At 51.1% G+C, this 14,997-nt stretch overlaps 1 protein-coding gene across 7 annotated transcripts in view; it reads right to left on the reverse strand.

Annotated features, from left to right (window-relative positions):
• The window catches only part of B9D1 (B9 domain containing 1), a 23,984-nt gene extending 14,488 nt beyond the window's left edge, over window positions 1–9,496 (reverse strand). For 2 of the 7 annotated variants that reach the window (XM_019633604.1, XM_019633606.1), the window contains exons 1-8: window positions 9,421–9,496; window positions 8,457–8,607; window positions 8,118–8,377; window positions 7,447–7,613; window positions 6,690–6,802; window positions 5,411–6,001; window positions 3,686–3,754; window positions 1,248–1,359 (exon numbers count right to left, since the gene is read on the reverse strand). In XM_019633604.1, coding sequence (XP_019489149.1) covers window positions 1,248–1,359; window positions 3,686–3,754; window positions 5,411–5,473 — 244 coding nt within the window. In that variant the 5' untranslated portion in view covers window positions 5,474–6,001; window positions 6,690–6,802; window positions 7,447–7,613; ... (1 more) ...; window positions 8,457–8,607; window positions 9,421–9,496. Of the gene's footprint in view, window positions 1–1,247; window positions 1,360–3,685; window positions 3,755–5,410; window positions 6,002–6,022; window positions 6,803–7,418; window positions 7,614–8,117; window positions 8,378–8,456; window positions 8,608–9,420 lie in introns of those variants that run through there. The other 5 variants (XM_019633601.1, XM_019633600.1, XM_019633603.1 and 2 more) reach the window with 5 other exon arrangements.
• Window positions 9,497–14,997: the final 5,501 nt, after the last annotated feature.

Here is a 14,997-nt window from a genome sequence, read left to right on the forward strand (position 1 = left end):
GCCGGCGACTCACAGCAGCCCAGCTCCAGGTTGAGCTGTTGTTCAGCATCTTAGCTGTAGAGGGCAGTGTCACTGGCCCTCATATGTGTAATCTGAAGTGGGGCCCTCTGGCGTCCCAAGCCAGCTCTTAACCAATGCACCACTCGGCCGACCCTGAATTGGTTTTCCAGGATTGGTTTTATCCTGGATCCTGGCCTGGTAAACCACTGTTTTGCTAGTTCTCTGATACCCTCAAGTAGTTGTTTTTGTTTTAACCTTTAATATTTTATTTGCCTCTCCTAGATGTCCTCAGCAGGAGGAAGTTGGTTATTATCTAGTGCCCCATTCTAGGAGGCCTATAGAAGTTTCTTACTCATGGAGGATGACAGTAGCATGGCAGTCTCTGCCCAGGAAAACAGCCAGAGAGCCGCTGCTCCAGACCCCCCGCACCCAGTAAGCCCGGGATTGGCCACATGCAGCAGAAAGACCTGGACTGTGAAATCAGATGATCCTGAAATTAAATCCATACTCAGCTACTAGGTGTAAAGCTGAAGGCAAGTGATGTCTTTTTTGAGTCTTAGTGTCCTAATATGGAAAAAGAAACAGAGAGAAATCTCCACCAGATAGGATTAGGGTGATTGGACAAGCCCACATAGAAACAGTATTCATAGCCCCTATGGAGCTAACCCCAGTTGTTGCACATAGTAGGTGCTTATTAAGTGAGTGTGAAGAATAACTATCACACAAGGTAGAAAGTAAATACTGCAAGCAAGGAAGCCTTTGGGAAGGAGGTAGGATGTGGGAAGGGTATCCTGGGTAGGGGAATGGCATGAACCGCGCGGTTCAGAAGAGGGGATAGACGTTAAGCACTTGCACAGGAGCAGGTGGTTCAGGTTTGGCTGGCACACACAACATGTGATGGAAAGTTGAGACACATCAGGATCAGCTCTCCAGATCTGCAGCCCTGGACACCAGACTCTGCCCTTCACAGGCACGGGGCTGTCCAAGACTTCAGGCTGGGGCCTCACCTGATCCACTCTGAACTCCCAAAAGGTTAACTGCACAGCATGGAGATGAACTGGGGTAGGACGAGGAAGAAGTGGAGGGAAATAGCCAGGTGGCGAGAGCACATTCCAAGGCTGGTGCAAGGGCCCAGGTGATAGGCAATGAAGATCTGAGTGCAGGCGGTGGTGGGCAGGACAAGGCCAAGACTGACCTGGGGTGGGTGCCTCCTCTTCCCCATCCCTGCAGGGCCCCTGCAGACTCACAGCCATAGGGGTTGGTGCTTTTAAAGGTGACATCAATGGGGAAGTTCCACACCAGCGCTTGCCGCACATCTTGGCTCTTGGATGTGATCTGTGAGATCCCTTCCTCCAGACCCTGTGAGGACAAGGACACTGACAGCTAGCGTCCGAACTCCAGGCTGCCACGCTTTCCCCTTACCTGGGCGTGCAGTTAAGAGGATTGTTTTCTTCACTACCTTCTGCCAAGACACTAACTCCCAAACAAAGGGAACTAAGAGATACTGGAGCAGCTGTTAGGTCTTTTAATGTTTTATTTCATTAGAAATTGGGACCTTCAAAAGCCAACCTCTACCTATGTACGATCTCATCTCCTCTTGCCTTACTGAAATAAATGACTCCAGTAGGTTGTTACTCTCCTATGGCACCAGTTTAACCGATCCTTCTCATTGGCATGTATGTGTGTTTTATTTTCTCTACCACAAAATACCACTCTCTTGGCTCTACTTCTTCCTCCTCCCATCAACCCATGCTTGCTCCCCTTTAGAGCAAAGCTCCTTGAAACAGCTGTCAATACTCACCGGCTCCAGTTCCTTCTGTTTTTCTCTCATGAACCCACTCCAAGCTAACTACTGGCCCCCACTCTACCAGTGTTTCTGTAAATAACACCGGTGACATCGGCACTGCTGTATCTATGGTCACTTCTCCACCCTCATTTTCCTTGGCCCACCAGCAGAATCTGCCACAGCTGGTCACTTCCTGACATCCCTCCTCCGATTGGTTTCTGGGGGACCCCACATCTTTGGGTCTTTCCTCCTCTCGGTGGCTCCTACTCTGTAGCTCTCGCACACCCTCCTTCATGCAGCAGCATCTGAAGCTGTCTTTGGCTGCTTCGCTATGTGTATTTGGGAGCGCCTCGGTCTCCAGGTTTCCGATGTGGTCTGTGTTCACAATTCCCAAACTTGTATCTCCAGCCTGTTCCCCACTTCTGAACTCCAGGTCAACATTGCCCTGTCTCCACTGCCGACTCCACATCTCCACTTGGCTATCTAGTAGGAACCTCAACCTTAACACATGCCAGACCAAGCTCTGGGGAGTTCGCCCAAATCTGCTCTATCCACAGTCTTCTCACTGAACAGCAACTCTGCTTCCTAGTTCTCAGGCTAAAACGCTAGGCATTAAATTCTTACCTCCACTTTCTCTCAGGCCCCACATCTGTCCAACAGAAAAATCTGTTGGCTCCATCCAAAAATACTTGAAATTCAGCCAGCTCTCCCCACCCTACTGCTGTACCTTGTCCCATCTGTTTAATGTAAACATGGTCTCCCTGCTTTGATCCTGCTCCCCCACAGTCTACTGGGAACAAAGAAGCCAGAGGGATCGTTTAAAAACACAAGTCAGATTACCTTTTCTCTCTGTTCTAAACTCTCTGAGGGAGTCCCATGCCGACCCAGCAAAGGTCATCTTCCTTATTCTGCCCTCTATGATTCTGCCCTTATTCTGCCTGTCTGTGCCCGCCCTGCTTCGTCCCCAACCGCTCTCCTTGCTCACTCTGCACACTGGCCACACTAGCCTCCTTGCTGTTCCTCAAACATGCCAGGCACAATCCTGCCTCAGGGCCCTTGCACTCTCTGCTCCTTCTACCTTACAAATTCTTTCCCCAGGTTTTCACATGGCTTATTCCCTCCTTTCCTGCAGGCCTTTATTCAAAAGCTACCTTCTCAGGGAGGTCTCACCTGACCACCTATTCATATCTTCCCTTCCTGACTTTACTTTCTCCTTAGCACTTACCAGTAGCAAGCATACTAGAATGTTTACTAGTCTGTCTTCCCCCAACAAGAATGTGCGCTCCAGGAAGACAGGTACTTTTATCTGATTTTGTTTACCACTGTATCCCCAGCACCCAGAAAACTTTTAATAATTATTCAGTCAAATGGGTGTATAGAAAATAAGTATTGTCATTTCACTTGTACAGATGAGGAAACAGGTCTCAATTTCCTCAACTGCTGTGAGGATTAAATAAGAGCTCTGCAAACCAAAGTTGTCATCACAGTCACGCTCCTGGTGGAGACAGACTGTTCCTTGGGAAGTATGAGGAAAGCTCCTGAGTCCTCCCCAAAAGCTGAGGAGAAGTCAAACAATGAAGGGACTGACCCAGAATGTGTACCACTCAGCCACTTCCAGGCTGGCTCTCTGGGGCCTGCCTGAGCTGCCCATACATTTCTGTTTGCTGCCATGTGCAGTAGGGTACGTGAGCACAGCGTTAGATGGTGGATCAGTGAGCCCAATAATGTTTGCGTTCTCCACTCCAGCTTTATGAGGAACAAACTCATGTATGGGTCCCCCTGAACTCGGTGTACACCTTTCAAATGGTTCTGAACTGGGAAGGGAAGTGGTATGATGGATGCCTTCAGAAACCCCAACAGTCATGAAGGCTGTAAAGTAGGCCCAAGAGTCCAGCTTACCGCTGTGGGGGCCCAGTCCTGGCCATACACAAAGCAGTACTTGCAGTAGAGATCATCGTACTCAGGAAACTGTGGAAACAAGCATACACAGGATCTGTTTATGGGAACTCATGCTGAGGCCAACATGTTGGCTAGACAGGTGTAGCCAACAGTAATTCTGAACGTGAGACACCTGGGCTGGGATCTAAGTGACACCCAGGGATGTGGACATGGAGTTCAGCACTGTGGCTCCAGATGTGGGGGTCCAATGGAGTCCCGAACTGTTACCGTCCCTGGGCCTTTGCTCAGCCTCTGCCTTTTGTCTGTCATGCCCTTCCCATTCCTTCATCTGGCAAACTCCTGCTCATCCTTCAAAACTTACCCTTCAGGGAGCCTGCCCTAACTTCCAGGCTGAATTAAGGGCCACCGCCTGGCTCCTTCAGTCAGTCCCTGGTGCTTTCTTCCACCAAAGCACTTGCCTGTGTTTATTTCTGTCAACCCCATTAGACTGTGAGCAAGGAACAAGTCTGGTGCCTTTCTGTGTCCCTGGCACCTGACACAGGGGGAGGTCTAAGGGAATGGCTCTGAAGTAAAAGGTCTGACACCAGGGTGCTATCAGGACACAGAGCATACGCACAGCTGGAGGTGAAGGTCTGAAGAGTGGGAGGGGCCCAGAGCTCTGAGAGGGGGAGGCAGAGTGGGAGTGGGGAGGGTGCTGAGTGCAGACACATGTGACCCAGCACAGCTGAGAGCCCCAGTAGGGACAGAAGAGAGGAAGATGGTCCTGGGCACTAGGCCAAGGGGCAGGTGGACAGGGTGGGAATATGGGGGAGCATCCCTGATGAAACAGGAAGGCAGGAAGACACCTAAGAGCCAGGCCCTGGCAGAGCTTTACCTAACCCATCTCTGTTAATCTTCACAATAATATAATAATAAACACCATCTCCAACAGCCTGGAAGGGCAGTGTAGCAAAGCCTTGGTGTCAGAAAGACCTGGCTTCAAATTCCAGCTTCGCCACTTCCTTTGGGCAAGTTTTCCCATCTGTAAAATGGGGAAGCTAGTAAGATCTACTTCACAGGGTTGTGAGAATTGAGTGAGCAATGCTGAGCATCGAGTTTGGCACATAACGAATACTTAAAATAACTTTATACACCACACACACACACACACACACACACACACACACACACGCACGCACACACGGTTTATAAAATGTAATGCAGAGTAGCATCCCTTGTGTCTGACAGGCACACCCTCCCAGGGTCATTCCATGCCACCACCATCGTTGGATCAGATTAACCAAATCATCTCCATTCCAACCCAAGTTCAAAGATCTGAGGGTTCAGAGTGCGGGGCACTCACTGAGCACGCGACACGGTACAGACGCCTCGAGCTCCATTACTAGAGGATAACTAGCCGCGCCACCGCTCCTCCGGTTAAACCCGTGTTAGGTGCCCTGTGACTCAACAAAGTGCGCAGGCACGACCCGCACCCGGGGCCGCAGGCTTGGCGGAGCGTGACCTCAGTACTAGCTCAATCCTTCGAGGTCAGTTTCCACACCTCGCGCATCGGGGTTGAAGACTCCCAGCAAACTCGCGCCGAGCCTCTTAAATGCTGACTCACTTCCCCCGCCTAACCGAGGGATGATAAGCCTCTTTGGGGCTACACAGCAGCCCAGGAAGTTGCGGGGCAGGCCCCCAGGGAAGAGTGGGGGTCGGACCCCGGCGGGGTCCACGGCCGCTCACCTGGGCGCTCTCCACCTGCCCGTTGACCATGAGTAGGAAGACGCTGGGACCCGCGGCCGCCATGGCAGGGGGCGCAAGGAAACCACTCAGGTTGCGCGCGCGATTGCTCAGTGGCGCCTGGGTTGCCCTGGAAACAGATGGCGTGGCGCGCAGGACACGTTTCTTGGAAGCCGGACCTTCAAAAAGGCGAGCGTACGTGGGCGGCGGTGCGCAGGCGCAACCAGCGGTCCCTCCCCTCCCCAGGAATGCTGGGAGAGTCCACGCGAGGCAGGGGCGGGAGTGTGGGCCCTGGATGCAGAACCCAGCCCACCATCCGATCCCGTTACACCCGCAGTGTGTACGTCTGCTTGGAGTCAGTCCCACCCGGCCCCGAGCGCGGAGACGTGCCCCTGACTCGAGCCCTTTGCAGGCCAAGTAATATAGACAACCCTCGGCCAGGAGACGGCGCTGTGGCTTTATCGCGAGGACGGGGGCGGGGGCGTGCGGAGGGAGGAGCCTGCCGGACGTGGGCGGACAGCGACAGCGAAGGCTGGGAGCTCAGACTTGGGTCTGAGCCGCCTGGGTTCTGAAGAGTCCCCAGCTAGGGCCAAGCTGTTCCCGCGTCAGGTTAAGGAGATGCTCCTCCCTTGTGGCTTTTAAGACCGTCATTTCCAAAAGTTTATTAAACAAAATAGGAGGACTCTCAAGACCACTTAAAAACAAGTCACTGCTCCTCAGTGTGAAGCGGGGCAACTGAGGCACACGGAGGGGCAGTACCTGGCATCCCAGTCACCCAGCTGTCAAGGGAAGAGTGAGCCATATAGCCCACGGCTCTGTCAAGACATTGTTCAAATGACAGTTACTCTGTGGCTGCCCTGAGTTGGTCGCAGCTTCTATGAACACATTGATCCAGTTGCTCTTAGCACTCATGGTTTGTATTCGCACATTTATTATTATTGTCATAACTTGGACTAATGCTAGCCTCCCTCCTCCCCCCAACTCAGGGCCACCCTGATCTTGTGGCTCCCTGGCACATCTTGTAACAGCTTGTTAGAGAAGTGAATAACTGAATCCATCCCCATTACACAAAGAAGGAAGCAGATTCAGAGAGGCGAGGTGACTGGGACAGTCACAGCTGGTAAGCTTAGTCAGGATTCAAACCCAGGACTCCACAGGCTAAAGACCCTGACTGCCTCTTCCTGGGCCTGGGCCAGGCCCAAGGGTGCCTCTTGGCTGAAGTGTAGAAGGTGGTGAGGTGGTCTTAGGGACCTTATCCTGGATCCAGGAAATGAAAGGATACACAGGACTGTAGACTTCAGGGAGGCCAGGCCCCATGCAGGAATTCCAGGTCATCACACCCTGCAGCAACCAGCTGCTATTTTGGGAGCAGATGAGGGGGGTCCCATCAGACACCTGTTCAGGGGAGAAAAGGCCAGGTCACAGCCAGCCCAGACCCACTGACTTTCCCTCCAGGTGAGCAAAGACCTGATTAGGGGAGCCTGGGCAGCCAGTGTTCATACCTCTGACAGGAAAGGCTGAGGCTGGGGATACCGGATGAGGGGACGCTCAGTGCAACACAAGGAGCTCAGGCGAGAGAGTTCTGCCTCCTGGAACATTTCATTTTCCTTTTCCCCACCCCTCACACTCACTCTTCCCAGTTAAAATGCTTTCTCCCACAAATTCCACCACTCTTGCCCACATTTTTCCTCCTCGTGGCTTTTGAGGCTCAGTATTACACAAAAGTCAGTTTTCAATGAAATGCTCGTGATTATCAAATAACCAGGAGCCTCCCAGTAGTTCACAAGCTGGCTGTGTCAAAGGCTGCCTCACATTTGAATAGGGCCTAAACAGGGAAACAACCCAAGGGGCGGGAAGCTCTGGGGTGGCCATCAGGGTTACAGATAAGCCGGTTCCCTGGGTGTTGTGGAATGGGAGGGAGACCCCAGGCAGAATGAGAGGGTGACCAGGCCTAACTCTATCAAGTCTAGTGGGATTAGGTGGGACTGTGGTGGAGGGGGCATCTCGGGACCTGCTTAGTGCTCAGCTGGAATCCTCACCACCAGTTTGAGTGTGCCGGTGAGGGGCCTGGAGCACCGGGAGCCTTTGGACAGGCAGACCTTCAGGTCAGGACAGTCAGGTTGCAGACGAAAGGCATCTTTGCAGGTTCTGATATGGAGCGGTCTCAAGGGGACACTGTGCAGCTCTTGGGGTGGCACATAGGGATCTGCAGGGGAGTGGGGACAGACATACAGCAGGTTTGCACCAGTCCTGCCCTGCCAGTTGTTAACATATTGCAAAGCTTCCCTACCTGCCCCAAGTCTCCCTACCCCCAACCCCCTCCTGCACTTCCAGTCCTCTCTGACACACCTCACCCCCACCTCTCTCTTAAACAGTCCTCAGTTAGACTTTCACAGTTCCCTCAGGAAAGCTTCAAGCCTACTGAGATCTAAGACACACTCAGCCTGGGGAAGGGATGGGGAGAGTGCTCAGTGCCAGCCATCTGTGCTGAGTGGTGCTGGAAGCTGGATGTCAGGGCCCCATCTCTGCCCTGTGAGCCTGTGTCCATGATGCTGACCAGCAGCTGACCAGAGCGAGGTTGTCCTCTGGGGCTCAGAGACTCAGGATTACTACATCTACAGGGTCCCAGCAACACGCTGGCGGCTCCCCTCATCCCATTCCGCATCCCCCACCACCCTCAGCCATCCCAGTCATCTATTCCCATCCTTACCAAAATCAGGCTCAAACCCTTGGGCCCAGCAGAGCTGCCATTTGTGTAAAGGCTGAGGCCAGGTAGCCAGAGGGACAGGCTGCACAACACTGCTGAGAGATGGTGGCCTTGCCAGCCGGGCCAAGGCCAGGCCACCGGACTCAGAGCCCTTAGGCCCTCCTGGGAACAGGAGCAGCTCCTCCACGCTGGACTTGCTCTTGCAAGTGTCCGGTGCCAGTCGATCTGGGCCCAGGGTCACACTGTAGTGGGACTGAGGCCAGCTATGGAGAGTGGGAGGTCATGAGGCTGGGGTTTTCCCTCCTGGAGCCCCTCCACCACCCTCCCTGCCCCTGCACCTACCTGCTAAAGCAGCTGGCTCCTGTGAGCACCCACTCTCGGGAGATGAGGGCCCCCTCGCAGCGGTACCGGGTATCCAGGAAGATGCTTGCCTGCCAAGGCCACGTGTCTGGGCCCTTTCTGCTATAGGCCTCAGCCAGCCTTGGCCCTGCACCTTGGGAGAATGAGGCCTCACAGCTCAGCTGCGTCTCGGGATCCTGGATGTTTACCATTCATCTCTTTCCTATCTGTGCCCCCATCTTTCCATCCAGGTCTCTTCTAACCTCTGCAGTCCCAGCTTCCATCTCTCCACCCCCCCACCCCACCCCCGGTTTGAAATTGCATTGCCCTGCAGTGGAATCCTGTGTGACTTGAAGTAAGCAACTTAACCCCCCAGAGCCTCAGTTTCCTCATCACACCCACAGTGTTGTTGTGAGGATTAGATGTGATAATATATGTCAAATACTTAAAACAGGCTGTAGTTCAATACATTTTTAGCTATTTTTCTTATTAAAGATGGTTCTTGGAATACTCATGCTTTTTTATGCCTCCAGGTGTGCACACACTGTTCCTTCTACCTGGCATATCATCTCCTACCTTCTCCACCTAGAGAACTATTCAGCCTTCAAACCCCACCTTTTGAAGTCTTTCTCGATCTCTCCCCACCCTCCCACAATCTGCCCTCTGGGAGGATTTCCTCCCCTTGCTGCCCAGCAGCTCATTATAGGTGGGGGTCCAGCTCTGCTTGCTTTTCTCTCACAGGACCTCAGTCATTGCTGAGGCAGTGGGGCCTCCTTTAGACATCCCCCCCACCCCCTCTTAATCTAGAAGGTCAGGCACTGTTTACATGAAACTCCTCCTTGCAGGCCAGACACCCTCACCGCCTGTCACCTACTCTGCCTGGCACCCAGGAGACCTGGACTCTCAGCCCTCGAGGGATGGATCCCTTCCCCTATGCTCCCCAGGCTCCCTACCCAGAGCTCCTTACCAAGTAGCAGGAGCAGAAGCAGTGGCAGCATTTGTAGAGGAGGCCCTGAGTCTTGTCTCCACTGGGTGTGGCCTCCTCCCTGTTAGCTCAGGAAATTTAACCACCCCAATGCCCCTCCCTACAATGCCCATGAGACCCACATCATGGGGCAAAGGGGAACTGGCCTAGGGAAGAGGAAGCTGTGAGGCAGGGCCTGAACCATAATGCAGGCATCCTGCTTACAGACCTTGACCCCTCCTGGTTTGGGGCCAGGAGTCTCCTAGTCCTGCCCTACCCCCTGTCTCAGGTGAGTGTCAGAGAGACCAGCTGACTGAGGTCAACAGCAACAACAATAACCCTCCCCCCACCTCTTCCCAACCCACAAAGCTCTGTAGCACCCATACTACGGGCTTCTTACAGCAATTCCACAAAAGTAGTGCTACCATCCCCTTTTACAGATGGGGAAGTCGAGGCTCAGGGGAGTGAAGTGACTTCCCAAGATCACAATGAGTTGGAACCAGAGTTGGGATTTGAACCAGGGTTGCTGTGATTCTAAGTCCCCAGATTATCCCTCTCGCAGCCCTTACAGGGCTTTCTTCCTGGCTCAGCCTCTCAGCTCTCCAGTGCAGGGGCCACACCAGAAATGCCTGTTGGTTCCTTGTGGAAGGGGCACAGGCCAGGCCCATAGCTGAATTTCACAAGTGACACAAAGCCAAGGGCCCTTTTGGCCTGTCGGGTCCCTCTGGCCCCTCCTGCTGCTGCCCGGCCTTCCCTGCCCCTCAGCCTTGCAGTACTAGATGTCTGCACACACACCATCCTCTTAAAAATTGTATTTATTTATTTATTATTTTTTTAAAGATTTTATTGGGGAATTGGGGGATGGGAACAATGCTGGGGAATCGGGGGAAGGGGAACAGACAATTTGCAGTTGCTGTTCTTTTTGTTCTTCAGTCTAGTTGTGGAGGATGTTGCTTCACTGGCCCAAGCTGGCACCATCATTGTGCTCTTTCAGGGCGAGGCAGATCAGTCACCGGCCTCTGGACGGCCGCTCACAGCGGCTGATAGCCACTCATGCTGGCTGCCGGCTACATATGGTAGCTTATGGCAGCTCACTGCAGCAGGGGACTGCAGCCTATGCCGTTGCCAGCAACCCACGGCAGCCCAGCTCCAGGTCGAGCTGTTGTTCAGCATCTTAGCTGTAGAGGGCAGTGTCATTGGCCCTCATATGTGGGATCCGAACCGGGGCCCTCTGGCATCCCAAGCCAGTTCTTAACCAATGCGCCACTCAGCCGGCCCTGTATTTATATTTATTTTTATTTTTTAATTTTTTATTTTTTTTAAAGGTCAGCGTCACTGGCCCTCATATGTGGGATCCAAACCGGGGCCCTCTGGAGTCCCAAGCCAGCTCCCAACCAATGTGCCACTCGGCCGGCCCGCTGTATTTATTTTTTATTGGGGTGGAATTCACATGGCCTAAGATCAACCTATTTTTTTTTAAGATTTTATTGGGGAATTAGGGGAGTGGAACAGTATTGGGGAGTTGGGGAAGGGGACCAGCAAGTTGTTGTTCAATTTTCGTTGTGGAGGGCGCCAGTCGCCATCTGGCTTCCTGTCAGCAGCTCGTGGCCTCTAAGCTCAAGGTGCTGTGTTCAATCTTAGTTGTGGGTGGGTGTAGCCACCATCCCATGCAGGAGTCAAACCAGCAGCCTTGTTGTTAAGAGCGCACACGCTATTCATTGAGCCATCCAGGCAGTAGCTCAGCTCAAGGTGCCAAGTTCAGTCTTAGTTGCGGGTGGGCGTACCTCACCATCGAACAGTCAATCTTGTTGTTACATCAGTTGAGCCATCCTGCCACCTGTTGGCAGCTCAGTGTCACTGGCCCATGTGGGAATCGAACCGGCGGCCCTGTTGCTCAGAGCTCGCACTCTTAAGCCAACTCTTAACCAACTGAGCCACTTGGCCAGCCCAAGACCAACCGTTTTTATGTATCCAATTCAGTAGTGTTGAGTACATCATGTTGCCTTTACAATAGCTCTTCCTTCACAACTGGAATATCCCTTCCACTTTTGCTGCCTGAAAGCTTTTTTTTTTTTTTAAATTGGGGAATTGGGGGGATGGGAACAGTGCTGGGGAATTGGGGGAAGGGGAACAGACAAGTTGCTGTCGTTTTGTTCTTCAATCTAGTTGTGGAGGACGTTGCTTCACTGGCCCGAGCTGGCACCATCATTGCGCTCTTCCCGGGCGAGGCAGATCAGTCACCGGCTTCTGGATGGCCGCTCACTGCAGCTGCTGGCCGCTCACGCTGGCTGCTGGCTACACACGGCAGCCCATGGCAACCCACTGCCACAGGGACTGCAGCCTACGCCGTCGCTGGCGACTCACGGCAGCCCAGCTCCAGGTTGAGCTGTTGTTCAGCATCTTAGCTGTTGAGGGCAGTGTCACTGGCCCTCATATGTGGGATCCGAACCGGGGCCCTCAGGCGTCCCAAGCGAGTTCCTAACCATCGTGCCACTCGGCCGGCCCTGCCTGAAAGCTTTTTATTGAACCTCAAGATCCAGATAAATTAAATATCATCTCCTCCAGACTGCTTGTTTTCTGCTCCCTCCCCCCATGTTGGTCCAGGGCCTTTCTCTGAGTCCCTCAGCCCCTCAGTCACAACTCTCCCAAACCACATTCAGGACTCCCTGAGTACCCATGGAGGGCAGGCACATTGGAGCCACTCACTAAATGCTCATCCAATGACAGCATGAATGAGTGCAGGTCTTTGGGAGACACTTGCAGGGTTGGGCCTTGCGTGCCCTCAGATTCCAGCCAGAAAATTGGAAAAATCTGTCAACGTCAGACTTCCATTCCCACGTAGCAATAATGGGCTGTAACTGAGCAGTTAAGAGCTCTGCCATTTACCGCAGTCCCTACCCCTCCCTGATGGCTCTCCAGCACAGTCCAAGTGTCAGATGCCATTCATCATTACACTTGCACCACTGTTTTCAAAATGTTATTGAAAGCCAGGAAACAAAAGAAGCTGAGAGGACATGTGTCTCAAAAAGGGGGTGTGGGTGGGGAGTGCAAGCACATCTCTCTATGGGAATGAAGACTTTCACATGTGTTACACACAAATATTCAGCTCTCTAGGCTCCTGTCTCCTACCTGACCACTGTGGCTCCTGGGAACCTCTGAAGATTTGTGAATAGGAAAACACCCTTCAGAATTGACTTCCTAAAAAATAACTTTGGCAAACAGTGTGGAGGACGTAGTTGAAGGAGAGAGACTGGAGGCAAGCAGGAGATTATTGTGATAGTCCAAGTGACAGCCCTGATAGGGGTCTGGACTAGGCAGTGGCAGCAGGACCACAGAGCATGGAAGTTTGGTGATGTCAGAATTTCCGGGCTGACAGTGGAGATGTCACTAAGATGGGGACCCCAGAAGAGAACCAGGTTGGGCGATGGGTGATGAGCTCAGTGGTCGATGCTTTGAGGTTCGTTTAGTTACCATGGAAGCCTTCATGAGGTTATTAACCCTCATCATTTCAGGAGCATCAGAAAGCTCCCAATGTCAGATTACTTCAAACAACCTTAGGGGGCTCCCTTGTTGTCAACAGTTCCAGCAAAGGTGGCCCCTCATTGGACAGGCTTAGCCAGGGGAGGGAGAATGCTGATTGGCCAGACCTGAGTCACCTATCCACCTCTGGAAGGGGTTGGGACTCCAGCCCCAGCGAAACTCCACAGACAGAATGGCTGAGGGCCATTTTCCCAATGGAAACCTGGGCTTTAAGGATGGTGGGATGGATACTGGGCCAATAGAAATAGCATGTGCATTCTCGCTTCGGCAGCACATATATTAAAATTGAAATGTTATAGAGAAGATTAGCAGGGCCCCTGCTCAAGGATGACACACAAATTCGTGAAGCGTTCCATTTTTTAAAAATAGGAAATGCTCCAAATGGAAGAGATTAAAAGCAAATATCGGTACTGGTAAGCAATGAGATAATTTTTTTAAATGGAAGCCCAAATAATCACTTCTGATTACGGTGAACTACTGCTTGAGCAATGTTGACCAAAGTGTCCACTTGTATATATTTTTTGGCATTCCCAGAATTTCCATATATATATATTCAAAAGCCCGAGTTTAGCATTTGCTGATTTCCACAGTGTAAATATTCTCTCCATGACTGATTTCAAGCCACCAACATGACATTACTGAAAGCAGAGTTGTGCACAATTGTCTCCTGTGAGTCAGTGCAAGCCAGTGTGAATAGGTTCCAGTCTGCCTCTCTGTTCCTCAAGCATATTCCACCTCAGGGCCTTTGCAAGTACTGTGCTCTTTGTTTGGAAGTGCTCACCCCAGATCCTTGCATGATTCACCCCTTCGCTTCTTTTGGAACTCTGCTCAAAGCCTCCTCAGAGAGACCTTCCTTGTGCACCCATATATGATAACCCTTGCCATCCCCATCACTCTCCAGCCCTTTTTCCTGCTTTATTTTTTCTTCATAGCACTTATCACAGTCTCAAATTATTTTGAACATCTGTTGATACCATCAAGAAAGTGAAGACAACCCACAGAATGGGAATAAATATTTGTAAATCATATATTTGATAAGAGACTTATATCCAGAATATATGAAGAACTCTTACAACTCAACAAAAAGGCAAATAATGCAATTAAAAATCAACAAAGGATTTGATTAGACAACTCCCCCAAACACAAATGGCCAATAAGCACATGAAAAGATGCTCAACATCATTAGTCAGCAGGGAAATGAAAATCAAAACCACAATGATATACCACTTCACACCTACTAGGATGGCAATGATTTTTTTTTTAAAGGGAAAATAACAATTGTTGGTGAGGATGTGAAAAAATTGAATCCTCAAATATTGCTGGTCCGGTTGTAAAATGGTACAATCACTGGGAAAAAGTCTGGCAGTTCCTCAAAAAATTAAACATAAAGTTTACCTTATGACCCAGCAATCTCACTCTTAGGAATATACCCAAGAGAAATGAAAATATGTGCACACAAAAACTTGTACATGAATGTTCATAGCATCATTATTCATAACAGCCAAAAGGTGGAAACAACCCAAATGTCCATCAACTGATGATAAACAAAATGTGTATCCAAACATATTTGGCCTTAAAAGAAATGAAGTTCTGCTACATGCTACAAGGAAAAACATTGAAAATATTATGCTAAGTGAAAGAACTGACACAAAAGGTCACATATTGTAAGAGTCTATTTCTATGGACTGTCCAGAATAGGCAAATCCACAGACAGAAGTACGTCAGTGGTTGCTGGAGGCTGGCTAAGGGGAAACGAGGAGTGATTATAAATGGGTTTCTTTTGGGTGTGATGAAAAGTTCCTAAAATTAGGTAGTTGCGATGGTTGCACAACTCTGTCAACATACTGAAAAACACTGAGTTACACACTATAAAAGTTTTAGAATATGAATTAGATCTCAAAATAGCTGTTACTAAAAAAAAGAATGGGGCTGGCCGAGTGGCGCAATGGTTAAGAACTGGCTTGGGACGCCAGAGGGCCCCAGTTTGGATCCCACATATGAGGGCCAGTGACACTGCCCTCCACAGCTAAGATGCTGAAC

This window comes from Hipposideros armiger, unplaced genomic scaffold (genome assembly GCF_001890085.2).
Source record: "Hipposideros armiger isolate ML-2016 unplaced genomic scaffold, ASM189008v1 scaffold_1349, whole genome shotgun sequence".
NCBI classification, from domain to species: Eukaryota; Metazoa; Chordata; class Mammalia; order Chiroptera; family Hipposideridae; genus Hipposideros; species Hipposideros armiger.